At 52.2% G+C, this 26,765-nt stretch overlaps 2 protein-coding genes across 11 annotated transcripts in view; both read right to left on the reverse strand.

Moving 5' to 3' along the window:
• Inpp5e (inositol polyphosphate-5-phosphatase E) overlaps window positions 1–3,825 on the reverse strand; it is an 11,859-nt gene extending 8,034 nt beyond the window's left edge. For 2 of the 3 annotated variants that reach the window (XM_008841961.3, XM_029567724.1), the window contains exon 1: window positions 2,404–3,825. In XM_008841961.3, the coding sequence (XP_008840183.1) occupies window positions 2,404–3,227 (824 nt within the window). In that variant the 5' untranslated portion in view covers window positions 3,228–3,825. The remainder of the gene's footprint in view (window positions 1–2,403) is intronic. The other variant, XM_008841960.3, reaches the window with a different exon arrangement.
• A 192-nt stretch (window positions 3,826–4,017) lies between these two features.
• The window catches only part of Sec16a (SEC16 homolog A, endoplasmic reticulum export factor), a 37,212-nt gene continuing 14,464 nt past the window's right edge, over window positions 4,018–26,765 (reverse strand). For 2 of the 8 annotated variants that reach the window (XM_029567722.1, XM_008841962.2), the window contains exons 4-31: window positions 26,548–26,645; window positions 25,614–25,737; window positions 24,914–25,112; window positions 24,598–24,772; window positions 23,856–23,998; window positions 23,083–23,144; window positions 22,842–22,980; window positions 22,235–22,480; window positions 21,245–21,342; window positions 20,870–20,951; window positions 20,563–20,680; window positions 20,283–20,394; window positions 20,001–20,106; window positions 19,295–19,435; window positions 18,450–18,563; window positions 17,878–18,055; window positions 16,285–16,530; window positions 15,674–15,756; window positions 13,524–13,658; window positions 11,602–11,679; window positions 11,277–11,333; window positions 11,019–11,130; window positions 10,501–10,638; window positions 10,153–10,247; window positions 9,002–9,079; window positions 8,048–8,107; window positions 7,179–7,256; window positions 4,018–5,461 (exon numbers count right to left, since the gene is read on the reverse strand). In XM_029567722.1, coding sequence (XP_029423582.1) covers window positions 5,393–5,461; window positions 7,179–7,256; window positions 8,048–8,107; window positions 9,002–9,079; window positions 10,153–10,247; window positions 10,501–10,638; window positions 11,019–11,130; window positions 11,277–11,333; window positions 11,602–11,679; window positions 13,524–13,658; window positions 15,674–15,756; window positions 16,285–16,530; window positions 17,878–18,055; window positions 18,450–18,563; window positions 19,295–19,435; window positions 20,001–20,106; window positions 20,283–20,394; window positions 20,563–20,680; window positions 20,870–20,951; window positions 21,245–21,342; window positions 22,235–22,480; window positions 22,842–22,980; window positions 23,083–23,144; window positions 23,856–23,998; window positions 24,598–24,772; window positions 24,914–25,112; window positions 25,614–25,737; window positions 26,548–26,645 — 3,364 coding nt within the window. In that variant the 3' untranslated portion in view covers window positions 4,018–5,392. Of the gene's footprint in view, window positions 5,462–7,178; window positions 7,257–8,047; window positions 8,108–9,001; window positions 9,080–10,152; window positions 10,248–10,500; window positions 10,639–11,018; window positions 11,131–11,276; window positions 11,334–11,601; window positions 11,680–13,523; window positions 13,659–15,673; window positions 15,757–16,210; window positions 16,531–17,877; window positions 18,056–18,449; window positions 18,564–19,294; window positions 19,436–20,000; window positions 20,107–20,282; window positions 20,395–20,562; window positions 20,681–20,869; window positions 20,952–21,244; window positions 21,343–22,234; window positions 22,481–22,841; window positions 22,981–23,082; window positions 23,145–23,855; window positions 23,999–24,597; window positions 24,773–24,913; window positions 25,113–25,613; window positions 25,738–26,547; window positions 26,646–26,765 lie in introns of those variants that run through there. The other 6 variants (XM_008841963.2, XM_029567723.1, XM_008841966.2 and 3 more) reach the window with 6 other exon arrangements.

Genomic DNA, 26,765 nt, shown 5'->3' on the forward strand with positions numbered 1-26,765 from the left:
ACATATCAATTCTTAAGTGTCAATCAAAACAAAATAAAAAAATTTGAGCTAAGCAAAATAAATGCCTCATTCACAATAACAGCAACAACCACACATACACACACACATACGCGCGCACACACGCACGTGCACATACACACACAAAATTTAAGTGGCAGGTGGCAGGTCAGTTGCTGCAATCTGGTGGCCTCTGGGGAAAAAGGGGGTGTAACTACCTCCCATAAACTGTCCTCTGACTCATACATGTGCACTGTGGCTCGTCCATGCATACGCACGCACACACGCACGTGCACATACACAAAATTTAAGTGGCAGGTGGCAGGTCAGTTGCTGCAATCTGGTGGCCTCTGGGAACAAGAGGGACTGATGAGAACCCACCCAGGTCAGTCTGAACAGCAGCCAGCAGAAGACCCAGGCCTGATTCAGCTACTTGTGATAGCCACAAACTAAGAATGGTTTTACAGTGAAAAAAAAAAAAAAAAAAAAAAAAAAAAAACCCAGCATCTGTGTCTCCCTGAGTAAAGCACTGTCAACTCCATTGCCCTTCTCCTCCCCACAGGGATGGCCGCACAGGCCGTGGCCTCCTCCTCCCCACAGGGATGGCCGCACGGGAAAACCGCTGAAAACTACATTTTGCATTTTGCAGAAAAACCATGGGTTGACTACTCATCAAGAATGAACTGGACGTGTAAGGTGAGGGGCAGAACCGGGCGGGGCCTTCCTCCAGTCCTTCCCCCATGATGCAACAGGGGCTTATGGATCCCATTCAGACCTGTTCTCATTTCATATTCTGTACATATGCTGAAGAAACCTCACACTTTAAAGGACCTTCTGTTGAGCACTGTAATACAGGTGATAGTTCTGGTTACTAGTGACTTGGTGAAGAGATGTGGCACAAAGCACCCACCTGTAGGGTTGACCACGGGGGCTGGGAGTGAGCTGACCTTCAGGAACTACAGGGACCCGAATGGACTCCTGGCCCCTCAGAATGTGGTTCTTTGGAAAAAGCCTTTTCAGAGCATCTCCAGAGGAGGCCCCATGTCACTGACAGGGGAGCTTGGGAGAAGTGGCCACATGGAGTCACAGGCACACCGGAGGTCACAGTGCGCTGAGAGGACAGGGAAGTCCCCATAGCCCTCTACAGGGGGGCAGTCATGCTGTCCCTCCCTTTCAGACTTCTGCCTCTGTTGCTTAGCCCATGGTCACATGCTCTGGCAGCTCCAGGAAACAATACAGGTGCCATCTATACATTCTTCCCCGCCTACCCTATGTCTAGCCATGTGGCCTTGGGAGGGCTTAAGGGCAGGATGAACCTCACAGGCCAAGATCAAGACCCCAGGAGGGGACTAGCTTGGGAGAGAAGGCTCAGATGTGAACAGTCAGATGTGCTCTGGTCTGGTCCCCCTGGTGGATTGTGGCCTCTGGGCTCAGGAGAGGGTAGCCAGAGGTGGTACTGGGGAGTCACAGGCAGAGAGGGCTGACCTAGGCACAGCACCCAGGCTCTTTCCAGTTTGACAAATCCATATAGATTCATTACTGGGGTCAGAGAGGTCAAGCACAGGAGACAAAGGCCTGTACATCCTTGAGGTACCACCCTGCCCACAGGGTATGCAGCAGGTGAGGGGGCCTCCATGACCATCAGCAAGTCTCAGCACAGGACACCTAGCCCCTGTGGTTCTAGATGGTGTGGAGACTCTCCTAAGGGCAGAGTCATGTCACTGCCCTGCAAGTGGTCCCTGGGATGTCTGTCACTTGGTCCAATGGGTTTACATGTGTCTAAGTGTCCTGTTAAAATGGTGACTTGCAGCCCAGAGCATGCTGATACCCAGCCCTCCTTCGAACAACGTTAGAGGCCTTGAACGCTCCTCATGGGCAGTGGCTAAACAATAACACGGCTAAAGAGACCCAAGGCCCTCTATACCGAGAAAACAAAAAAGGGCCAGTTCAGACCTCGGCTAAGAAAGCTGCCCAGCATGATGCATGGAGATAAAAACAGGAGCCAGGACGGCACGGCAGGTGTGCAGAACCATCTACGTTTTACAAGTTTGCAGTGCCCGTGGATGGCCCAGGCTGCAAAGGAAAGATACAGAGGGGCAGGAAAGCAGCATGGGGGGAGGGGGCTTGGAGATCTGCCCTGCCTTCCTTGATTCCCGAATCCTAGACACTCTCTACGAGAATCCATGCACACGGTCGCTCTGCAGCTTGCCTTTTCTTTTCTTTCTTTTCAGTGGGTGCTAAGTAGCCCAGACTGGCCACTTGTGATCATCCTGCCTCAGCGTAGCAAGCGCTAAAGTTACCAGCAGGAGGCACCATGCTCAGCTCACAGCTCGTTCTTGACCCACAAACAGAGGCCTCGAGTTGACAGGCCTGGAACAACCCACTCCTCCCTCCAGGAGGCTCTACCTGCTTCTGATGTCCTTGGTGCGGATGGGTGCCAGCAGGCTGAAGGAAGATTTGGCTGAGTGAATGGAAAGGTCATCACCAGCCAGGGGGCTCCGGGGCAGGCCGGGCCCCAGGCTGCTGTGGGCCCTGACCAGCCTGGTCTGCATGCGGAGCTTGTAGTCAGCATATTCAGGGTCCACCTTGTTTGCTGTCCTCAGGGAGCTGGAGGCTATGGTGAGGTCCATGGAAGGTGGTGGGTGTGAGGGATGCAGGCTGGCCAGCCTGGGGGAGCCCCCACCTGGGGCAGCCTCTCTGTGCAGGAGGTCCAGGGAGGTGCTGATCATTCCAGAGAGACAGTCACTCCACAAGGATGGGCTTCCACCCTCACTGCTCGTGGCCCTTCGGGGCTTGGGGATTTCTTGCAAGGATGTGCTGAGGCAGGGCAGGGGACGACTGTGGCGGGGTGACCTGGAGACAGAGTTCTGCACGGAGCCCCTGCAGGGACCAGCCCCATTTTGCTCTGCCAGGTCCTCCTGACTGCCTTGGACACGCCTCCTTCCCCAGCCTTTATCATCCAGAGACAGGGTTCGCTCCAACTTGGGCCTCATAGGGGGCTGTGGGGTGCTGGAGTTTGCCTTAGCTTGCGGGTCCTGGTTGCTGATTTTAGCTGGAATGCTGAAAAGAGGCATGGGTTTTGTCTCTGGGCGCTCAGAGCCAGTGGCAGGTAGGGAGTCTGGCCTTGGGGTGAGGTTCTTGTCAGTGCTGGGAAGCTGTCCCTGGAGCATTCTGCCCTCCAGCTGCCCAGGCGCCTCCGTGTGACGCAGGCAAGCTGACTCGGAGGGCATAATCGGGGCCTGGCCAGCCCTCACCCACGGTAGCCTGGCCTCCTCTCCGGGCGGCTAGCAACACGTGTTGTCAGGGATGCACGTCAGAGGTCACTGGCTGGGTGCAGAGGAAACTCGGGTGGCTCTCGGTGGCCCGAGGTGGTCCTTCAGGAGCACGGCCGGCGGCTGCATGGCTGGAGTCCTGTCCTCACAGACGCCTGAGCCAAGCAGGGATCCCCAGGCCAGGTGCGGGTCCTACAGCATCCTGCAGCATAGCGGCCTGCAGCACAGCGCGGCCAGGCCCGGCGGGCGGGCTGCCTTTCGTCCCGGGCTAGCGCTCCTGTCCCCTCCGCTGCACCCGGCGAGGCGCTGCGGGCGACCCCAGCCCTCCGCCCCGGCCAGCGGATGCAGGCCGGGCTCACCTGCGCCCTCGTTTCGGCCGGCAAGACCGCCCGACGCCCGAAGTCCGCTGCAGCCGGGCCGGGCACGGGGAGCCGGGCCCGCACAGTCTCTGCGGCTGAAGCAACGACCACCGCCCCGCGCCGGGGTTACCGCGCCCCCGCCCAGGGCTCGCCCCGGCCGGACCCAGTGGTCACCCCGGCCCCGCTCGGTGGTTGCTCTGCGAACCGCCCGGCCCGCGAGCATGCGGACGCCCACGGCGGCCCCTGGCGGCCGGAGGACCACTCGGCGCCCAAGCCGCGCCCCGCAGAGGCCCCGCCCCTCCCGACAGTGGCCGGCCCACACCGGCCCACACCAGCAGCCCTCCCTGGCCAGCCCCTCCACAACACAAAGGAAGCCAGAAACGAAGGTACTTGAGAGCCCAAAATATTTTATTTAACAATTTGAATTTAGGAAAAATAGCAGCTCCCACCGGAGGACGCTTCTTGAATCAAAAGTGGCCGGCAGTCAACAGAGGGCCTGGGCAGGACTGCACTGCAGGGAGTCCTGCCCGAGTCCCACGGAGGGACACAAGTTGCTACTGACCCAGACAGACAGGGCTTTCTGAGGGACAGACAGGAAGAGGAGAGCCCGGGCACACTCATACATGAGCATTCTGGAAACGTTCTGTGGGTCTTGCCTGGATGATGAGGGAAACCAGGAAGGGCTGTCCTAATTCCACATTCTACAACTAAATTAAATCAAAGATTCATTTATGTTCCCCCCGACAGAAATGACTCAAATCACCTGTAGATTTTTATAAATATTTAAATATCTCCTTCCCCTCCTCCTTAAATCAACAGGACGGTTCTAGGAAGGGGCTGCGAGGCCTTAAAGCACGGAGTCTGGAGTGACGCTTCCGAGGCAGAGGCTGAGTCAGTAGCTGTTGAAGGTCCCAGTGGGCATTTGAGGGTGGAGATGCCAAGTACAGAGAGTGTCTGCTAACACACCTCCTGAAGCCACTCCCTTTGAGATGCCGGCAAGTCCTTAAAAGATGTCTGTAGGTGACATCCCACACGTGCCTGGCAGGAGGGTGATGCTCTGCAGCATGCAGCTATGACAGCTGCTTGGCAACCAGTAGGTTCCTGGGGCTCCTCCCAGTGACTGGGCCGTGATGCTGGCTCTGCTCTCTGAGCACTTGAAAATGCCTGTCCCAATCAGGCCATGGGAAAGGAAGCAAGGCTGGAAATGTCTTGGAGAGGCATACCCCTGGTAACCAGGGCCTCCCTCCCAGCCTGTGACCACTGTCATCTGACGGCCCTTTGGAGGAGCTGGAGGAGAACTCAGAACCCAGCTAGTGCACTCCTGCTGGCTCACAGAACAGGGCAGGGCTTGCTCAGGCAGTGGAGCTGGGGCTCCTCTGGGTCAAGCACTCACTTTTTTCTCTCAACATCCTAAGGAACCCTGGGATTGGTCTGTGAAGCCTAAATTGTCTTCAGGGTGTTCTCAAGTGACTGAAAGTATTTATTATATCCTTAATTTGTCTTAAGTGACTAAGAAAGAAACATTGTTCTTTTAAGACTGAATTCAATTCAGTCTATCCAGCATCTGAAAGAACCATGGAATCAATTTTTCAGTAATTCATACACATGGGTGGCAAAGGGGGGGGGGGCACACAGTATGACCGGCTCTGAGTTACTGCCATGTCTGTTTGGGTTCTGAGACCCTGGGCAGCCAGTTTGTTTCTTGGTGGAGAACAGTCATCTAGTCATCTCAGGGTTCCAAGCACGAATCCACAACAAAAGACTCTAGTTCAATACTGGGTATTTTCTTTGGCCAATCCTCCCCGTCCTTGAGTTCCCCGAGGTGGCAGAAGCCTGGAACAAAAGGAACAGCATCTACATGTACCTAGGGGCTGTGCTGCAGGGTGAGGTCTGCAGGATAAGGCCACGAACCGCTGAGCAACAGGTCAGCTCTGGACTGGTTAAAAGCATGAGACCTTCCTGTAGGGCCAAGTCTCTTGCTCAGCCTTTCCTAGCCCACAGCACCACAGACACGTTCTGCTTTGCTCTGCTCTGGTTCTATCAGGACCATGAGAACTGAGGTTAGCTCCCCAGAGCTGGCCCGACTGAGTGCTGCGTGAGTCCAGGGGTGGACAGTGGCCGGTGGTCTGCAGTTGCTGCAAAGCACAGGGAAGCCAGGGCCCACGAGACAACACCAGCACCTCTCCCTCAAGACCTCTCTCGGGTCAAACAGCTCATTTTTGAGTTCTCTCCAGGCTGCAGGAGCTGTTTCTTCACAATAAACTTTGCTTGCCCTTCTAAAAACAAGCTGCCTGCCCAAGGCTGTGGCTGCAGCTCAGTTGGTGGAGTGTTTGCCTAGCAAGTATGAGACCCTGTCTTTGGAACCCAGCATGGCATAAACTAGGAGTGGTGATCATGCCTGTAATCCCGGCACTTGGGAAGTGGATACAGGAGGATCAAAAGTTCACACCTTTAGTCCCCATATTCTGGAGGCACGAGCAGGTGGATCTCTGTGAGATTGAGGCTAGCCTGGTCTACATGGTGAGTTCCAGGCCAGCTGGATGTAGCTACAAGGAGACCTTGTTTCAAAACAAAACAAAAAAAGTTCAAGGTGATCCTTGGCTATGTATTGGGCCAGAAGCCATGAGTTAGATGAAAACTAGAGCTCTTCCCCCCATGACTCTCCCCAAACAGTAGCCAGATGATACTCCCCCAAAAGACAGGGGTAGGGTGAAAGAAAGCACATTCTAGAATGGTTCTCCGGTAGAAGTAGACAACCATGACTGAGGAAGGGGGACTGTGCAGACAGATGGATGACAGCACAACAGCACAGACCCCTGAGGATGGATGCCATTCCAGGCCTGAGCCAGAGGACAGGGGCCTGGAATCTCACATGGGCACCAGAAAAGGCAGACCCATCAGAAGGCTCCACCTGGCCAGCCCTCAACCCAACACTGGGGCAGACATAAAGGTTCTCCACAACTCAACGGTGGAGATGAAGTACTGCACAGCTGTGAAGGGATTAGCCAGGACAGGCATTGAAAGATTCCAAATCAGGGGCCTCTGTTGGGAACAGCTGCTCCCAAGGAGAAGCAGAGAAGGAGAGGGGAAGGAGAAGGGAGGGGAGGAGGGGGAAGGGGAGAGAAGGAGGGGGAAAAAGGTGGTGAGGGCCTGTGGCTAGAAGTCAAGGATTCAGCCCCAGAATCCACCCTGGGACACTCACATATCTCATACTTGTACCCAGAAAGGAGCACGTGGGCTCCCTGGGATCCAGAACCTTCACGCTCATGGAGAGGAGCAGAAATAAAAGGCCTGAACCTGAAGAGCCCCAAGCAGTGACCAAGGAGCATGGGCAGACCAAGGCTGTAGACTGAGTCAACTGAGAACCTATGGGGGGAGGGTTGAGAGGGGCATGGGGGCTTGAGAAAGGCTACAGGCCACAGCCCCGTCCTGTGGGTGTGCCACTCTGAATCAAACAGGAAAAGAAGCCAGAGAAGAGACTCACTGGTCAGTGGAGTTGGAGACGGGCAGGCAAGTCAGGCTGGAGGGAACAAAAGCAAGGTCCACTCACCTGTGCCAGCTGAGCAGGGTTGTAGAAGGGCACAGCCCCGCCGGGAGGGCCCCCTGTGGGGCAGTGGTCTCCAGGAGCCTGTGAAGCACAGAAAAGCACCTCAGCATGTCAGGGCTGCACAGCAGTTGCTGTCCCAGCAGCAGACACAAGCCGCACCTCAGAAAGGACTGCTAATGCTCCACAGAGGCCACAGGTGGAGACAGCTCTGGCAACACTGGGTTTCATTACTGGATGGGTCACAGAATGGAAACTCAAAGCCCATGCAGAATGAGGCACTCTGAATAATGACATGCAGACAATGAGCACAGGGCACGGAGATGCCATCAGTGCTGGCCAAGCAGTTAGACCCGGAGAGCATGCTCTAGAGCCTTTAGCCAAACACAGCCAGAAATGTCCCTGAGCCCTTCCGCTGAGTGCGAGTGATGAAGCCACGCCACCACCAGAAGATGGAGCGTTCATCTCCCCCAGGCTGGTCCCTGGAGGGCCATCATGACCACACTCCTGCTGACTGCAGACAGACTTCCTCAAGCCTCATCAGCAAGAAGAAATCTTTCTTCCCAACTGGTGTGTTGACCCAGAAGATGCTGACAGTGCGGCCAGGGCCAGGCCCGCTGCACAAGGAGCAGAGTTAGAGAGCTCACCTGAGCACTCTGAACCCTGGGAGGCGAGTCCACCACCAGCGCATCTGATGGGCAATCATAAACCCAAGGGCCCTTTAGGAAAACGAACACTGCATCTTTGCCCACGCGATGCTTGGGTAAGACAAGGGGTGCAGTTAGTGACAAAATGAGGACAGCAGACTCTCTAAGGGGTCGACATGGGCTACACAGCCAGCCCCGTGGAAGGAGAGAGCCGCCAGCCACAGGTACCTGATGGAAATGCCGGCTCACTTCCTGTGAGAGCGAGCTCATTGAGCTACAGCGCGAGAGCTACGGAACAGCAAGAACACACACAAAATACAGATGTGAAAATCAGCATGCACACCACTGCTCCAAGCCGCCAGCTGAGCTTCACAAGCTTTATGAGGCCGTTCAATTAGAATCAATGTCACTCAAACGAGGACAGCCAGAATTAGCTTAAAGCTCCCAGTTTGGTTAAGGAAAGAGCCACTACTCTGGGGAAGGGGCGCTGTCCAGCCCTCGGCCTACAACAGCTTCATCCTGTGACAACTCTGAATTGACTCAGGGCTACACTGAGGGGAGGTCTGGACTGAGAGAGTGTCATCGCCTCTATACCCTACACCTATGCAATGGAGATCAAACAAGCTAATGCTTTCTGGACACAAAACCTTTTAAGTGTTTTCCATCCTGTGCTTCCTTCTCCTACTCACACACACTTTTTTAAGTCTTTTTGAGACAGGGTCTCCCTGTAGCCCCAGCTGGTCTGGGACTCACTATGTAGACCAGGTTGGCCTTGATCTTTGCCACTGCCTCCTGAGTGCTGGGACTAAAGGTGTGTACCACCACATCTGGCATGTGCGCGCGTGCGTGCACACAAACACACACACACACCTTTTTTTTTTTTGGTCTTTTGAGACAGGGTCTCCCTGTAGCCCCAGCTATCCTGGAATTCACTATGTAGACCAGGCTGGCCTTGGACTCACAGAGATCCACCTGCCTCTGCCTCCCAAGTGCTGGGATTAAAGGCGTGCGCCACCATGCCCGGCATACACACACATTTTTAACGAAGTCACTGAGCTAAACTGAGGTGGCTGAGTCTCAATTCCAGGCCACACACCCTACCACGCACACTGACGCCCACACACATGCACATGCATACACATACACATGCACTACACTCACACAGAGGACAGCATTCCCTACCTCTCCTCCCTGGGAGCCATCCAGTTTAGATGATGAGAGTTCGGGACCAGGGGGTAACACTGCAGAGTTTAGCACCTGCTGAAGATAAAGAGGAAGTGCGGTAGTGCCCCCGCCCCCGGGGGGAGTTTAAAGGTTCATACCAGGCAGAACATTCCCTGAGCCTATAGCATAGTTTCCAGGCTGCTCTGCTACATAAGGCGTCATGCAGACGGTGTCTCCTGGTGCAACAGCTAATACATGCCTGGCACAGCCCACAAGGCTATTTGAGTCCCACAACAGCCTTCGGATCTGAAATTACTGCTCCTCTACTTTACAGAGCCAAGTAAAGTAGTCACAGGTCGGGGCCAGGCTGGGATTTCTATTAAAAAAGGTCATCAGCTCTTTTCAGGTGAAGGTACACATTTTTTTCTTTTTTAAAAAATACTTTTTCTTTTTGGTCTTTTTGAGACAGGGTCTCTCTGCAGCCCCAGCTGGCCTGGAACTCACTATGTAGACCAGGCTGGCCTCAAACTCACAGAGCTCCGCCTGCCTCTGCTTCCCGAGTGCTGGGAGTAAAGGTGTGCACCACCACGCCCGGCTTTAAAAATACTTTATTATTTTATGTGTGAGTATATTGCATGTGTGTAAGTACGCCCATGTTGTGCAGTGCCCACAAAAGTCAGAAGGTGGTACTGGATCCTCTGGAACTGGAGTTACAGATGGTTGTGCTGGGAACCAAACCCAGGTCCTCTGCAAGAGCAGCCAGTGCTCTTAACCACTGAGACACCTCTCCAGCTTCCACTTTTTTATTTTTCAACTTTTACTACTGCTAATTTCTTCAGTTTTCTAACTTAATTTTTTTCCTTATTTTTAAGGTTGTGGTAAAATATGTCCAATGTAGAATTCACTATGCACACTAAGTCCCAGTTGGAAGCACTGGAGCATTCCACTGCTCCAGAGCCACCACCTACCTCCAGATTTCCATGTTCCAGACTAAACCTTGAGAATCCTCCTCATGCCCTGGCACCCACCCTTTACTTTCTATCTCTACTTGTCAAAAGTGAACAGTGAGACCAGTGCATCACCTGATGGATCAGACACTGATTAGCAGAGAAGGGAATCCTATGGGATTCAGGGAGCCCCTCACCTCCTTCCCACTGAACTGTGCCTACCTGGGATTCCAAGGGGGGCTCTGGCTTAGACTGAGCCCCAGCTGGCACCTGTCCCCTGCTGCCAGCCCCATCTGTAGGCTGTGTCTCCTCTGCATCTGTGAATGAGGGGACACGAAGCCATCATCCCACACTGATTTCTGGGGGAGCCTTTACAACAATTTACAGAGAAGGGTTCCATCCTGGACCCTCAGGAGAGGCCAGCTGGCAAGGAAGTGCATGCAAGCCTCTGGTCCTATGCACCGTGGCCTAGTCACTCTAGTGATGATTGGGGCGAGAGGCTTATAGACACAGGCTGATCAGGTCAGAAGCAAGGACAGACATGGACCTGTTAGCACATGGGTTACCTACCTGGGTGTGGTATGAACAAGTTAGGAGGGATCGGGAGCGGGGCGAGTGGAGCAAAAAAATCTGCAGGAGCAAGAGCTGGCTCACTCCTCTGCGTCCCACTTGGGTTTAGAACGTCCACATAGCGAGCTCGGGACCCACCTACCCAGGAGAAGGGGAGTCAAATTCAAGTGCATACCAAGCCACTTCCAGAATCCAACATACTCAGTTCCCACTGAGTGAGAAGTGCAAGCAGGGCCCGTGGAAGAAGGGCCTGGGGACAGAACTGGTTGTTGGGCCTGGCCTCCATTCCCCCTGTCACACAGGCTACAATTTTGACTAATGGGACACTTTGCATCTCCAGGCCATCAATTCAGATGACAAGACATATTGTGTCCCGGCTCCTCCCTTAAGGGTGGAAACTTGTTCTCTCCAGTATTGACAGTGTGCCACTGTGATAGCTGAGTGAACTCTGCATACTGTAGGTTTTGTAGGACACTGTTCTACCCCAACACCTCTGATTTCTGCTGTAGCTATATTACCTGCTTTTCTAGAAAACATGTTCACGGAGGCTGTGGGTGGTCCTGCAGGCCCAGTGGGAGCCACCTGGGGAACCCTGGGGAACGACGTTGGAGGTGGGGGTGGAGCCTTCTTCTGCAGAGGAAGAGATAGCTCAGCAATGCCCTCAACACGCTGGAGACTGGTGAGGACTCTCCAAAGGGAGGCATGATGCCCAGGTGGCAGGGAGCAAAACAGGCACCCCTCCCCCTCACAGGGACTTAACTAAAGGCATCACTTACCTCCTCCTCAGGCTCATTCAAGTTCACCCATTGATTTTTCTTTTCATCCCAAACAATCTGCCAAGATTTTAAAAAAAGAAAAAAAAAAAATCTGTAGACTAAAACTAAACAGGATTAAAATAACATCAAATTACAGTATATGAAAATCATCAAAATTCCATTTAAAAAACTAAATAGAATTATAATCTGATTAATAAGACATTTTATAACTTCAGAAAATGTCTATACATTCAGGTCTGTTCTGAATCAAACGTGTTGTGCCATCAACCAGTGATAGGCAATTGTCTCCCCTCGGGACTCCCGGGTCCTGTCTGACAACACTCACTGATTTGTGCCTGTCATCTGGCAGATGAGCTTCTGTCCTTTTCTTTCCAGGCAGCCAACGAGAGAACCAGGACTCAGTCTGAAAATAGAAGAGCCCAAGTGCACTTCCCAGTGAGGGGCCAGCACAAAAAGACACTCTGTGTGACGCCACTCACACTATCCACAGTGGAGCCATATCCCCAGAGATGCGATGCAGATTGAGGGAGGGCAAGGGCTGAGGACAGTGTTAATGGGGTTAGTACCTCTGCGATGAGTGATGTGCTTACTGCACCAAGTGTGCGTCTCAAAAGGGTCCTCCTGTGAAATGATCTACACAGATTCACGGTGCTGGGGAGAAACTTAGGGCCCCTCAAAGGCCAGGAATCACTGTACCACTGAGCCTCAAACTCAGCCCTACATATATCTTTTATAAGCAAAATCCAGGAAGATTACATGCCACCTCTGGAAACTCTCCACATCTGAGCTCTGACACACTAAGCCTGGGGTTCCCTCTTCACCCCAGGAGTGGAAGTTGGGCAGAGTCAGGATGACCTCAACACAAAGCTCCCTTCCTGTGCAGAGATCTGGGTGGCAGGAGTGCACATCAAGCTTTACTACACTGGACTGTTCTGTTAGAAAAGGAGCCAGCAGCTACAGACATCCAGGTCCCCTCTAGAAACCCATAGGAGATGAGTTGCCCTGGGAGGCCTGCAGCTACCTGCTCAGGTAAAGACTGTCTGAAGGGCAGTGGCTCAGTAGCACAGTGCCTGCCCAGTACACATGAGCCCTGGGTTCATCACCAGCACCGCAAAACAAAAAACTCCAAACAACTGAAGCACGGTCTAGCTCACAATTCATGCTCATTTTACATTAAACTTAGGTTTATTTTTAAAAATTTGCCACATGAGAGAAATCCGAGATGCTGAACCCTCTTAAAATGCACAACTGTGGGGGCTGGAGCGAGGGCTCAGCAGCTGACAGCAGAGAATGCCCTTGCAGAAGATCCGAGTTCAGTTTCTAGCACTACCGCCGGGCAGCTCACAATTGCCTGTAACTGCGGCTCCAGGGAACCTCACAACTTCTAGCGCACACATGCAAAATTAAAAAAAAATCTTTAGGGCTAGAACAAGCATGAGATGAAGGAGCACACAGGTTCAAGCCCAGGCCAAGGAGCAGCACTGCTGGTCATCCGGGAACATAAGTGAACCGCAGTGAACCGTCACCAACACAGCGGGACAGCTATTCTGAAGCTGGCAAGACCCAGGCTGCCTGGGGAAGCACAGACAACCAGGATGCCACCGCACAGCTGTGGCACTGATCCAGCACCAAGCAGGGCTCTGTGGTCACACAGTACACTGCCTAGCAGTGTCCCCAAGGCTGAGCACACATGTACCCTGGAACCTACACTCTTTCCTAGAGTAGACTCTCAAGACCAATGAGTGCATGTGCCACCGAGGGATGCAGAGAACGCTCATGTGACTGCCTTAAACAGCCCCATCTGAGCACTGTCCCAACATTAACTCGGAAGCACGGACAAATACAGCCCTAGCATGGACAGTAGATTACCAGGTGATGATGGAAATACGTGCTGCCCTTCTCCTCTGGTTGCTCTAGGGCTTGTCTGTCATAGAGCGGCCATGAGGGAAACTTTCAGGGCCTGTGTGCCCCCCCACATGCACACACACACAGGGCCTGCACGCCCCCACATGCACACACATGCATGTACATATGTGTGTGCGCACACACACAAACACTTATCCAGCTGCTGTGCACTCTATACACTTCATCGTGTGTATGCTACACTTTGAGAAAGGAATTTACAACACTTGGTCTACAACAAAAGCAGATGCCTTTCTGTGCCTCCAACTGCCCCAGGGTGTTGGGCTTCCCTCCAGTACCGCCTGCCTCTCTGCCCACTAGACAAGCGGCTGGGTTGGGCTGTACCTTCTTGGGTTCCTTGGCCTCCTTTTTGACAGTCTGTGCAGGTCTCTTCACTTCAGGAGCAGTCTCTGTCAAACTGGAACTGCCATGATCCCACGCCGGGGGGGTCTCCAACTCCTGTGCTGCCCTGGAGGAGCCCTGCCATAAGGCAACACGAAAGCTGACTCTCCTGGGGCTCCCGGGAGGAACCAGAGGAGGGTGAGAGAGATGTGCTCCATTCAGTGTCTCCTTCGGTCGGGAGAGAACTGGCAGGAACAGGAAGGAGGGGATGCAAAACACCCTAGCTGTGCGCTTGGGAGCCTTCCCGGGCTCTTAGGGAAATGCCAGCCACAAGCACCTCACAGGAGTGTCCTAGTGCTCCAAAAAATGCACATGTGCACGCACTGAAGCCAAGACCAGCTAGTGCTGGGCAGCATGCTTTTTACAAGTAACAACTTTAAAAACCGTCCTCTTCATGGGTTGGGGAGATGACTCAGTGGTAAAACACTTGCCACTCAAGCCTGATGACCTAAGTCTAATCCTTAAGAACCATGTAAATGTGAATGAGAGTACCATCTCCACAAACTAGTCCTCTGATCTCCACAGGAGCATCTCGGCACACGTACTCACACAGTAATAGCAATATTACAAATAAAAGGGCTGGAGAGACGGCTTGTTAGGGAACTTCCTGCTCCTGCAGAGGACTGGAGTTCAGTTCCTAGCAGCTGAATCTGGAAGCTCAAACCACCTATAACTCCAGCTCCGAGGACCCAATGAACTCTTCTAGCCTCTGTAGGTACCCATGTATGTGCATGGATGTGTGTGCACACACACACACACAAATAAACCGTCCACTCCTGGGTGAAGTGGTGACTCCCAGAGACATTTCTGCTATTACTTTTCAGAAGCAAGACGTTGGAAATGACAAAGTCCCACCTTCAGGAAGTACCTACTGATCGGATACCAAGATATCTACAAAGAAGCTTCCAGAATATGGCATCTGTCCCTCCTGACTGGAAGCACACAGAGGCACATCTGTATGTCTGCTATAATGAACAGCAATTTCAGGGAAAGCAGTGGAGGTGTCAGGTCTATTGTAAAGAGGTGCGAAATCAGCAAGGTTTCCCACCCTTGAAAATTAAATCTGGGATTGTACTACAGAACGAGTCTTCTGCTGAAAAAACTCACACAGCTCAGCTTTCACTTTTGCATCTTTCTCTACCGACATTCTTACCGACTTTCACATCTGAAGGGTTAAAGTGATTTTTAAAATATTTGTTATTTATTTATTTAGGTCTTTTTTTGCGGGGACAGGGTCTCCCTGTAGCCCCAGCTGTCCTGGAACTCACTATGTAGACCAGGCTGGCCTTGAACTCACAGAGATCCTCCTGCCTCTGCCTCCCGAGTGCTGGGATTAAAGGCGTGCGCCACCACGCCCGGCTCAAAAAATACTTATTATTTTTATTTTATGTTATGAGTGTACTGCCTGCATGTGTGTAAGTGCACCCAAGTCCTGCAATGCCCTTGGAAGTTAGAAAAGGGAGTCAGATCCCCTGGAACTGGAGTTACAGACAGTTGTTAGCCACCATGTGAGTGCTGGGAATTGAACCTGGGTCCTCTCTAAGAGTAGCTAGTGCTCTTAATTGCTGAGCCATCTTTCCAGCTCCCTAAAATGATTTTTAAAATTAATTATTTTGTGTATGTATTATGGGCACACATGTGCCATGTCAAGTGTGTGGAAGTTAGAGGACAACCACTTGAAGGAGTTAGTCCGTCCTTTGACTATGTGGGTCAGGGGAATCAAACTCAGGTCATCAGGCTTGGCAGCAAGTGCCCTTATCCACTGAGTCATCTTGACAGCCCTGGTCAAAATGATTTTAGGAACACTTCCTTTTTAAGAATCACATTTAGGCCAGGCGTGGTGGCGCATGTCTTTAGACCCCACTTGGGAGGCAGAGGCAGGCGGATCTCTGCGAGTTCAAGGCCAGCCTGGTCTCCATAGTGAATCCAGGCCAACTGTGGCTACAGGGAGACCCTGTCTGGAGAAAAAAAATATCACATTTAAAGTCATCTTATTACCTTGGTTACCTTCCTATTTTCATGCAAAGAACAAGGAGTCAAGGTACCCAACTCAACAAACTTTACAGAAAAGTTTAAAAAAGTATGGGAAGTACCAGATGAGCCAAGTTTCCATGAAAATCCTCTTCACTGAGCTCTGGAGCTGAGTGTCTGACAGGTGAATCCCGAGGCTCCACACCTGCCAAAGCAAGGAATAACGACTGGGTCCAGGGCCTCAGCAGTGGGACAAGGAGGGAGCAGGGTGCTGGCAGGACAGGTGGAGGAACAAGCTGGCTAGCTGCCAGGCTTAGCAACAGGCGGTACTTTCCAAATCAGAATGGTTTTCCTGAATATGTGGCGGATGCTTTGCTTGTCTGAGCCAGGCCTATTCAAATAGACAACGAGACAGGCACAGCCAGACAGAGGAGCCACCAAATCTGACTTCCAAAGACACATCTGCCACCTCTGCTTGTGTAGCCCACAGGGACTCAGGACGGCGGCAAGACAGACCCTGAAAAGCCCAGACCCATTCTGCTAGGCCCTGAATGACCAGTTAGGCTTCATGTGGAACACACGGCCAAGCCACAGCAGAACCCAGCGTTACTATTTTTATTGCTCTGACTTTTAACCCATTCAATTTGCAAATTCTTGACCTTTTGGTCCGCACAATTTCTTCCACTTTTCCTTGAACACCATCTGTACAGCATCTGTACTTCCGCGGACACACCTGGGTCTGAACTCCTAGCTTCCTGGAGTGGAGGCCCATTTTCCTGGATACATGGTGCAGCAGGTGGTAGGGCCAGCCCCAGGTGTAGAACTGCAGGATCAGGCCTGGAGGACTCTGGAAAGCCAAGTGCTGACCCTGAGGGTCCATAGTCAGGACCCAGCTCCAGGGGGCGCTGGGACATTGGCCCTGGAAACACCGGCACCCTGGCAGGGTGGGCTGGCTGGCCATCAGGGAGTGTCTGTGGAGCTGCAGGGCACAGTGGAGAAGAAGTCTAAGGTCACTGAGGCTGACCACTCACAGGCAGAACGGCACATCACAAGCACACCTCCTATAAGTTGCTCTGCACAGCCATACTTCTTTTATAACGAGGTAGTTGAAACCACCACCCACAGCTGACTCAGAAAAAGCAGAAACTCATGTTCTAGCAGCCAAGAGGCAGGATGGGTATCAGTGACCACGAGCAGGTATGACGTGGGATCTAGGAGTCCAGGGGCAGGATGGGTATTGGTGCCCAGCAGCAGGTATGACATGGGGTCTAGGAGTCCCGGGGCAGGATGGGTTTCGGTGCAGATCAGAGGTATGACAAGTGGCATGGGCCCTAACCTATAGCATGATTCAGACAGCCCATGAGTGGCCCCTGGCACAATGCTACTACTTTAGTAGACCCTTCTCCCCACTGCCAGGAGTCGGACAGGCCACTTATGCACAGACATTCACAGAGGTCAATGTGGCAACAAGGTCCTGCTGCCTGCCAGCTCCATGCTAGGCACTAGACAGGCAGGGAACAGAACATAGAGTTGGCATTGGATGCACAGTGAACAGAGCAGAGAGTCAGCACGGGGATAAGCCCATGAGCCCAGCTGCTCAGGGGCTGAGCTGGGAACTATGACCACACATTCAAGACCTGCCTGGACAACCTAGTGAGATTTCCATCTCCAAAAATAAAACAAGACAAGAACCCTGATGCAGGGAATGAACCAGGAAGAAAGAAGACAAGCACCAAGACTCAAGATTTGAGGACCATGACTGGAAACCTGTAAGAGGTAGGGGTGGTCAGCCATTATGGAGGGCAGGCTGCAGGGGGGCCCAGCAGCAGGCTGAGTCAGGAGTGGCTGGAGCACCAGGTTGGGGGCAGCAGGACTGACCCCACAAGGCCCTAATGGAGACCTCCCAGAGCACGGGCAGAAGGACAGAAAGGGTGCCTGCCTGTCTAGGACAGAGGTTCAGGGCATGAGTGAAGGTCAGTGCTCCAACTGCTGGAGGAACAAGGTGGACTTTCTTGAAATGAGGACGACGTAAGAAGCGGCTGCAGGGCAGGAAGGTAGCAGTAGAGTTTATTTTGATGGAACAAGGGAAGCTCCAAGGGAAGCAAGCAAGAGTCAGGCAGCAGGTCAGGGGCCAAGGCAGGTGGGGCAGTGGTGTCTGGGCTCATTAAAGGAGGAAGCATCAAGAGAGTTAGTTCTGAAGGAAGGCCAGAGGTCCTCAAACCACAAAGGCATACAATGTCTCAATTCTCTTGGGAGCAAAATAATCCCTGTTCAAAAGCAGACATCCCTGTTCAGTAAGCAAGGGCAGGGATACAAAGGGTCCCACCTGTGGACAGTAGCTGCACACCGTGCATCAAGGGCTCAGTGCTTAGCATCAGGAGAGGGTTGTCAGTCCCTGCCTGTTGGCTGAGTCCTGGGCCGTCCAACTGCTCCACTTCAGAGCCTGGTGTGCTAGGACACTGCTGGGGGTCAGTTCCACCCTGGCTCCACAGCACAGTACCCTCCTAAAGGAAACAGGGTGAGAGCTGCAGCCTGTGCCCTGGCAGTGCCTGTGAACCCACTCACATCCTCTACCCAATGGGTGGCACACTTCCTGCCCCCTCCTGGGCAATGCTGCACACACTTCTGAAGTCACCATCAAATGCCTTCAGTGTGAAACAATGGGCACAAACTGTCAAACACCTCTAGGCCTAGATCTAGGACATGGCTGTACTGACAAAAGGCACACCCTGGCACATTCAAGGTGTGGAGCACATTCCAGTACTCAGAAGGCAGAAGCAGCCAGATCTCTGTAAGACCAGCCTACAGAGACTGGTCTACATGGGGAATTCCAGGGGTACAGGGACTACACAGCGAGTCCTTGTCTTGAAAAACAGAAAGCAACACAAAAAAGCACACCTGGATTTGCCTCTCCACATGCCGCAGCTGCAACAACCAGGCAGGCTCTACAAAGGACTCCTCTTCTGGCTTCTCCTTCAGCTGAGGGTCAAAGAGGCGTAACTGGGAAGCCATCTAGAACCCAAAGAACAAAGTCCCTGTTACTGCCAAATGGCATCAGTAAACCTGTTTCCAGGTGCACCATACTCTGAGATGGTGTTGAATGAAGGTCATGTAAGGGTTTCTAAAGTGAAGCTGGTGATCAGAGCAAGCCTGAAGGGTGGAATTCTCTGCAGGTCTGGGTGCACACACCATGGGTCAATAGGCCCGACAAGGGAAAGGCTCCTGTGCACTGCCCTAATGTCTCATCCTCTGCTCCCTCGTCCCAGTGCTCAGTTAACAAGGGAAAGTGCAGCTCTCTGATGGAGCATTAATGGGCTGTGGGCAGGTACAGCTGAACCTAGTTTGGTTTTGTTATGTAAGGACTACTGAAGCTGGAGGACAGGGTTGTGAGCCTCCTTAATTCTCTCTGTGCTTTCCTGTAGGTCTGAACATTTCCATAATAACACATTTTCATAGGTATCACATGGACATAGTTTTAGGAATGGAGCTCTTGGGCATGAGACACTCTGACATACTGGGACCTGCTAACAGTGGCCGTGTACTCTCTGCACCTGCCCCAGGCAGCTGATCAAATCAATAGGAAAAGACGTTGGAAGTGGCTGGTACTGAAGCATCTAAACTCATCCACAAAGCAGATTCGGGGTGCCACTCTGTTGAGTCCCACTCACAGCAACCCAAGCCCAGCAAGAGGAAACCTGCACCTTCCCAGAGGTAGCCGACAGGAAGACTCAAGAAGACCCCACCTGAGCCAGCTGGCTAATCAGCACTGGAGAGTAGGTGGCAGGGTCCTTCAGGATGCTCTTGGCTATCACTTCACAGTAGTGGAAGGCCTGCGTGGCAAGCCCCATCTCTGCCAGACGGCATGAGTAGATGAACTTGAACACCTGAAAAACACGTACAGCCGCACCATCCTGGGGCTTCCAATCTGCCAAGAGCCTTAGATCTGCGACCTGCCAACACCCCACCCAGTGCCTAACAGCAGTATCCACTGTGATAGCTCAGGGTCAAAGTAAACTTAAGACTCTGAGAAATCCACTCTCCCCATAACACTTTTGATCTGGTCAATGGCTTATGATGATAAGTGCCAGGCTACAGCCAGACACTTTAAGACAGTGCCTTTCCTATGGGATGAGCTATACTGTAAACATCCCCTACTACTAACAGACATGCACAGCACGCAGGCATGCAAGCACACACGCAAGCTGCGTCAGATCACACAAACCTCATTAAAAAGTGCCTCACATGAGGTACTTGAAATCAAGGACTGTAGGTATTATGTCTAAAGTATTAAGAACAAAAATCCTCTATTCAATGTGGTTTCCTTTTTGAGCATTTTGATCAAACGTATACTCAAGATGCCCTCAAAAATTACTACTTGTGTGAGAATTCAAAACCCCTAAAGAAACAAGCACTGGCAAACACTGGCCACCCCCCACAGCCCCTGCTCACCTGGAAGTTAGGTAGGGAGCAGGTGTGTGCCCCGAGGGACTGAGCGTACTCATAAGCCTCTGTCCTCTGAATAGCTTCATTGGTGGCAAACTTTAAAAATGGCAAACTGTGGAAGAAGTGAATTATTTCTTTTGAAAAGTGGCCAATTACTGGCATCATCACCTCAGAGCAGGTCACTCCTCAGTGTGGTAAAGACGTGAGGCTGGCCACTTCCAAACTAAGTGAAGGAGTGGAATCTTTTGCTCCTTGTGGAAAATAAACACTGGGGACCTGGCTCCTTACCTGTGATTTGAACCTAGCAGGACAAGTTTCGTGGTTTTCTTTGTATAAACCCCAAAGCCAACCTGGGCCATCAAGTAGCAGAAGTGTGCAGCGTCCAGGAGGCCTTTTGAGGCTGGTGGGAGACAGAGGAACAGCTCAGTCCCCAAAGTTCTCCAGGGAAGTTGCCAGAGACACCAGAGAAAGGAAAGTCGTATTTCTCATGCATCCTGGCACAGTTCACACAACCAGGTTCTGGGGTCCAACACACGCTAGCCAAAGGCCCACCTCATGCCTAACTCACCTAGGGTATCACCCATCGTAGCCATGGTCCTTGATTCAACATCCATGTTGTTGTTCAGGTTGGACAAAACCATCGCCAGATGTGGCCTCCAATCTCCCCATTTCTCATCTCCACAACACTACAGTGAGCACCAAATAAATCACTCTTCAAAAAGTGCCACTTCTCATTCCCTCCTGGTCAAGCCCAATGAAGAAGCAGAAGCAGGAAACCTAGGGCTCAGACAGACTCCACGGTGAGGTCTTCAGCAAGCACCATCTCCAGTGGAATATGTACTGTCCACCAGTGTCCCAGAAACCTGCACACTCACCGTGGATGCAGCGGGCATCCGCCCAGACATGAGCTGGTAGACAGTCTGCAGAGGGTCATTGATCGGAAGACTGTTAGCAAACCTGGATGGAGAGGAGATTGGAAAGCTCTAACTCTGGCTCAGCTAGAAGAAACCATAGCCCAATGTCCACCCTTTATTCAACCGTCAGAATGAACACTGAAGAGTTCACTAAGGTGTTATGGAAAATTAAAAACCACCAGGTAATAAAAAATGTGAAACTCCCTCAGCAGTCTAACCTGAAAAAGGGCCAAGGAAGCCTGAGCCACAGCCGGCAGCTCTGCTGCTGAGCCGGGAACCCTGTGTGCCCCAGAGCCAGGGCCAGGCAACAGACAGGGCTATGCAACAAGCGCTCACCTGGTCATGACTCGGGCGTGTGTCCGGCTATCCATCTTACTAGCAAGTAGCAGAGCGTGACCCCATAAGCCGTTTTTCATGGCAGACTCCAGAGCATCCTGCAATGCATTCGGGGGCTCTGTGAACCATCAGAGTACTTAGCACTGCAGCAGGCAGACCCACTGTAGTCACGTACACAGAAAAGAAGGGTGGAGCTGCGGTCAGAACAGATGCACAAAAGGCCACCAGGCACGCACCCAGGCGTGCACCCAGTGTACAGAGCAACCATCTCGTCTCCACCTCCTCCCTCATCCCACAGTCCATTCCTGAGCTCTGCATGTGCCACTCTTTGTACTCTCCACTCCATGTGGAGAACCATACACTGGGGAACAAGTGGCAGCACTAGCCCCAGACCGTCTACTGCAAGGAATTCGCCGCTTAGCATACACAAGGCCCTGCCTCAATCCCTAGAACCAAACCAGAATGAAACCACAAACTTCCCAAATTGATCATGATATGGAAGGACAGAGAACTAACAGATGCTCACCAGAAAATCCCACAAGCCTCTTGCCCTTAGCCTTTCCAGAACAGGATGTCTTCTGTCCCAATGAGCATGCTTTCAGTCCTCCTGTGCACAGAGTGCCAAGGCCACTCTGGGCCCCTCCCTGCACTGTGTACAACCGGGGTTCACTGTTGTGTAAACAACTGTGTAGGGATCCTAGAGACACCCCCCCCACAATTCCAGGCCTTAGCACCTGCTATGAGGAGACATGACTGGGCATAGTGGCATGAGATGATGGAAAACTGAGCTGGAGAGCTTTCCACACAGGCTGCTAGGAAACACAATGGATGCCTTCAGAAACAACAGGCAAAGGGCCAGACACCCTTGAATGGCAAGAGCTGTGGCTGCTCCCTGGAGAAGGGTTGGTCTCCTTCCCTGCCAAGTGCCCAGCACCTGGGCTGACAGGCAGACACTGCAAAACACCTGCAGGGTCCCTGAAGACTACTAACCTTTTTCCGGCCATACAACAGAAGCTCTCGGAACCTCTCGGTTTCCTTCTCAAGCACGTCGGCGGCTACCGTCTGACTGTCTGTGAGAAATGAGAGCTGAGCCTCCCCAGATTCCTCCTCTTCTACTTGTCCCATGGCCTCATTGGTAAAGTCTATCAGGTTTGCCTCATTGGGTGACTTCCCAGGAAGCCACACGGTTCTGTGGTCTCGCAACAAAAGCTCTGCGATGTCTGTTCCCACCACGGTCTACAGGGTCAACAGGGACAGACAGAGAGCAACACACTGCTTCACTAGAGACAGTATTTCCAGCCAGGTGACGAGGCTCATGCTGCCAGGGAGGGGCCCAGCCACATGCTAGGACACTTCAGAAACAAGCCTGGCTCTTCAGGGGGACAGGACACAACGGACACCCAGCCTCCCACAATGGAGAGGCTTTAGCTCACTCCCAAATTTACATCTCCCCCTCCTACTCTCACAGGTTGCTGCCATGATGCTTCCTGAGAAAGCTGGCTATGCAGGCTTGATAATGTCCACAGCTCAGGAAAGGAACAGGGGAGTGGTCCTAAAGGCAAACGGGAGAACATTCCAGAAGTAAAAGGGAACGTACTCCATTCTGTCTGCATAACAGAATAATGAAATTCCACAGAAGACTTGCAGACTCTTTGTCCATTAAACTTTCATTCTGCAAACATTTTGTAGCTTTGTTCTGTGCAAAATTAATAACATCCACTTTGTGGGTGTCGTCTCTGGAAAAGAAGGAACACCTGGTAAATGAAGGTGCCAGAACTATGAGGCCAAACTTGGCAGCTGCCCCTGTGCAGACAGCGAGACCCCAGCAAGGAACTCACTTGCCCAGAGGTCCTGGGAAGGAACGCATCTCCTCTTGCTCAAATGTGTGCTGCAGTAAGGTCTGCAATGAGAGGGGCCGGAGAATGACTGAGGGTGCGGTCAGAATAACCATAGGCTATCACAGCTACTCCTGAGGCCACCTCTATCCCTCCACCCAGATGGTGAAGGTGCTTGGCACTGTTACATGAGCATGGACCACAAATGAAGTTTACAATTTTTTTTTTTTTTTTTTTTGGCCTTTTTGAGACAGGATCTCCCTGTAGCCCCAGCTGTCCTGGAACTCAGTATGTTGACCAAGCTGGCCTGAACTCACAGAGATCTGCCTGCCTCTGCCTCCCGAGTGCTGGGATTAAAGGTGTGCGCCACCATGCCCGGCCGAAGTTTACAATTTTTAAACAGAAAAATCAAATTATTTGAGTTTCAACAGATGTGACATGAGAGGCTTCTGGGGCTGCAAAGCAGGGTGCCCCCCACCCCACCCCCAGACTTGCTCAGAGCAGGCTTGCTCAATCTCTGTCCATTACTGAAAAATTCACTGGCAAAATGAATACCCTCCCTAGGTCAAAAAAATGTGAATGAAGGCAGAAAAAGTCACATAATAAAACCAAATCTAACACCTGCAGCAGCTGCTTAAAGTGCTGGCTTCTAGGAGAATGCCTTCCGGCAAACACAAACACAGGAAGCCCTGCGGCTGGACCATCCCAGGACACACCTTTTCCAACAGAAAACTGGGAAGCATGGGGTGCATGGGGTTGGCAGGTCCCCGACTTACCTCCAAGCTGTGGACTTCCACTAGTGCAGGCTGTCCTTCTGAAGGCAAGTTGGGGATCACTTTAATGAGCTGGCCCCCAGGACCAAACCTGGCACAGACGTGAGGCACTGTAAATTTTTCAGGAGAGGTTGGTCTTGATGGAACTGAATGTAAATAAATGGAACAAGAGCAGTGAACTGGTTGTGCCTCACAGCTTCTGATCTAGACCCCAGCTCAGGCTTTCTGCCCAAGCTCCCCGACAGCTTAGCTTTAGACCACCACAGAGCACCCAACACAGTCCAGCAACTACCACAGAACAGTGAGATTACTGACTGACACAGTGCTTCAGTTAGAACGAGAGGTGTCTTCTACACCCTCTGACTTCATACCTCCCCTCCTGTGGCTTTCCAGGAGGGAGTCAGAATGAGACTCGCACACAAGTCTGGGAACAAGAGTTCTTTGAAGGAACAGGGAGTTCCCTCCAAGACTGCTCACCCACATGGACAGTGCTGGGAACATGGACAAGTGCCACCTAAGACATGACTAAGAAGGGGACCGGCTTCAAAGCCATACTTTAACAATGCAGACGTTGTCAAGCAGACAGCTCTAAGACCTTGAGCCACACAGCATCCAAGGACCAGCACTGGCTTGTACTTGCAAGCTGTGCCACTCAGGACAGTGGGCACAGACTACAAAGAGGGGCTGACTAACAACCTTGTTCCATCCCAGGCTGGTGGCTGCACACTGAACCACTGAGACGTACCTTGCTCCACAACAGGCCAGGAGGTGTCTGCAGGGTAGGTGTACTCTGGAAAACCATGGGCGCCGCTGAAATTGTTGGCATAGGCGCCATAGGTATAATCACCATGAAATGAGCTTGGGGCATGAGGGGCCTCAAAGGAACTGGCAGTCACATTGTGGCTTCTGTAAATCTGACTCTTGGGAAAGAAAGCAAGCAGGGAAAGTGAGTTCCCACGAATGACAGAGTGAGCTGGGTACACCACTGGAATGACACAAAGAGGGAGTCAGGTCCCAGACACAGCTGCCGTTCTTCCTGGCCCTGGCCCTGCCAAGCGCACCTGGTGTGAGTGGGAGCTGAGGCTGCTGCGGCGGCTGGGCAAGCTGTGCGTGCTGTGCAGGCTCCGTGCCGAGTGCTCACTGTGGATGCTGTGCCTGTCCGCCTCTTCCCCGTAGGGGTCCCTGGGGAGCTCAGTGTCGTCATCGAAGCTACCCGTGAAGCGAGGGTCATACCTCCAATGATCGTCATAGTTCTCGGTCCTAGAGCAAGCAGGGGCCAGGAAGAGTGGGAGCTGGAAGGGCACCTCCCAGGGATACTGTGCAACTTCCCAGAACTGCTTGAGGCTGCAGCTGGCCCTCCCTCTATCCTAAGGCACAGCCTTCATCCTGGCTCATCTTGCAGCCCAGGCATAAGAAACCAAATCCCAGACTCAGACTCAGTTGACCTCAGAGAGCACATGGCAGGTGCACCTTGAGTGTGGTCCCTGCCCTAGGGTATAGGCAGGATGGAGAAGAGACATGAAGAAAGGAGACAGATCCCTGGTCCTCCCAGAGCCACTGGGAGGGAACATATCTGAGGCAGATTCATCCTGCAAAGCCCAAAGGTGGGCACGAGGTGTGGCAAGTGCTTCCTCTTTCAGACATCAGGAAACTGTTCCAAGAAGGGCCAGAACTACAGTAGACTAACGCCAAAGACATGGGAGGGCAAGCAAGCACACCTCAGCTTTCTACGCTTCCTTCACGCACGTGCATTTTACCAACCTGTCACTGTAAGCGCAGTTTTCCTTCCGATACGGGAGGTGTTCTGAGTCATACCAGTACCTCCGATCCCAGGTGCCAGGGTCCCTGAGGCGAGACCCATAGTAGTGATCCCAGCGACCTGGGTCTGTAAGCAAAGAACAAAGGGTGGAGGGATGCAGCAGCACACAGAGCTGCCCAGCTCCCTGGAGCAGAAGCTCGGCTCAGGAGTGTCAGGCAAGGCCTGGAGCTCAAATCCTGACCCACAAGAGGACAGCTGCTTCCTGCTGTCTATGACACTTCAGGGCAACCAGCTTGCTCTTCTCTCAATACAAGCACCTTTTTTTTTTTTTTAAAAAAAAAAAAAAAAAAAAAAGGGTCTCAATACATAGTCCTAGCTGGCCTGGAACTCACTATGTAGATCAGGCTGGCCTTGGACTCACAGAGATCCATCTGTCTCTGCCTCTGCCTCCTGAGTGTTGCGATTAAAAGCGTGTGCCACCATGCCTGGCATCTTTTTGGGTTTTTTTGAGATGCTAGGGATCAAATCCAAGGCTTCATGTATGCTAAGTAAACGCTCTGCTCTGAGCTACACAGACCCAGATGCAAATGTGGCCCACAAGGCTGAGGAGCTGGCTCCAGCTTTCTCTCTGCTTCATCAGCCCACACCTGAGCAGTCATAAGTGGACAAGGCCACTCCAGAACTACCAATCATCACACCCATGTGTTGGCAGCTACAATGGCTAACATGATAGTGAGATGTGACTGCTCAGTGGAGGTCATCAAATGACTGTTTTCAGATGCAAAGAAGAGTCAGTCACTATGGCTCTTAGGACAAAAACAGACCAGTGAAAGGAAATGTGACCCTGGATCAGCGAACACTGTGACTTGCACAGGGCCACACGCTCACAGGCACTCTATGGAAATCACCTGCTAATGCTACAGCTGCTGCACGTACCTCCATAATCATACTGGCCAGAGTAATACTTTGCATAGTAGTCGCTCTGACTGCTCCATCCACTTTTGGAGCTGTAGTGGCCTTCAGGATACCTGTGTCTGGGAAAACCAAAACAAAGGAGAAGAACCGTGAGAAATACAGTACCCTTGTCTTAAAGTGTAGCAAGAAATTAATACACACACACACACACACACACACACACACACACACACACACAC

The sequence above is a fragment of the Nannospalax galili genome, unplaced genomic scaffold (genome assembly GCF_000622305.1).
Source record: "Nannospalax galili isolate Female #2095 unplaced genomic scaffold, S.galili_v1.0 scaffold1421, whole genome shotgun sequence".
NCBI lineage: Eukaryota > Metazoa > Chordata > Mammalia > Rodentia > Spalacidae > Nannospalax > Nannospalax galili.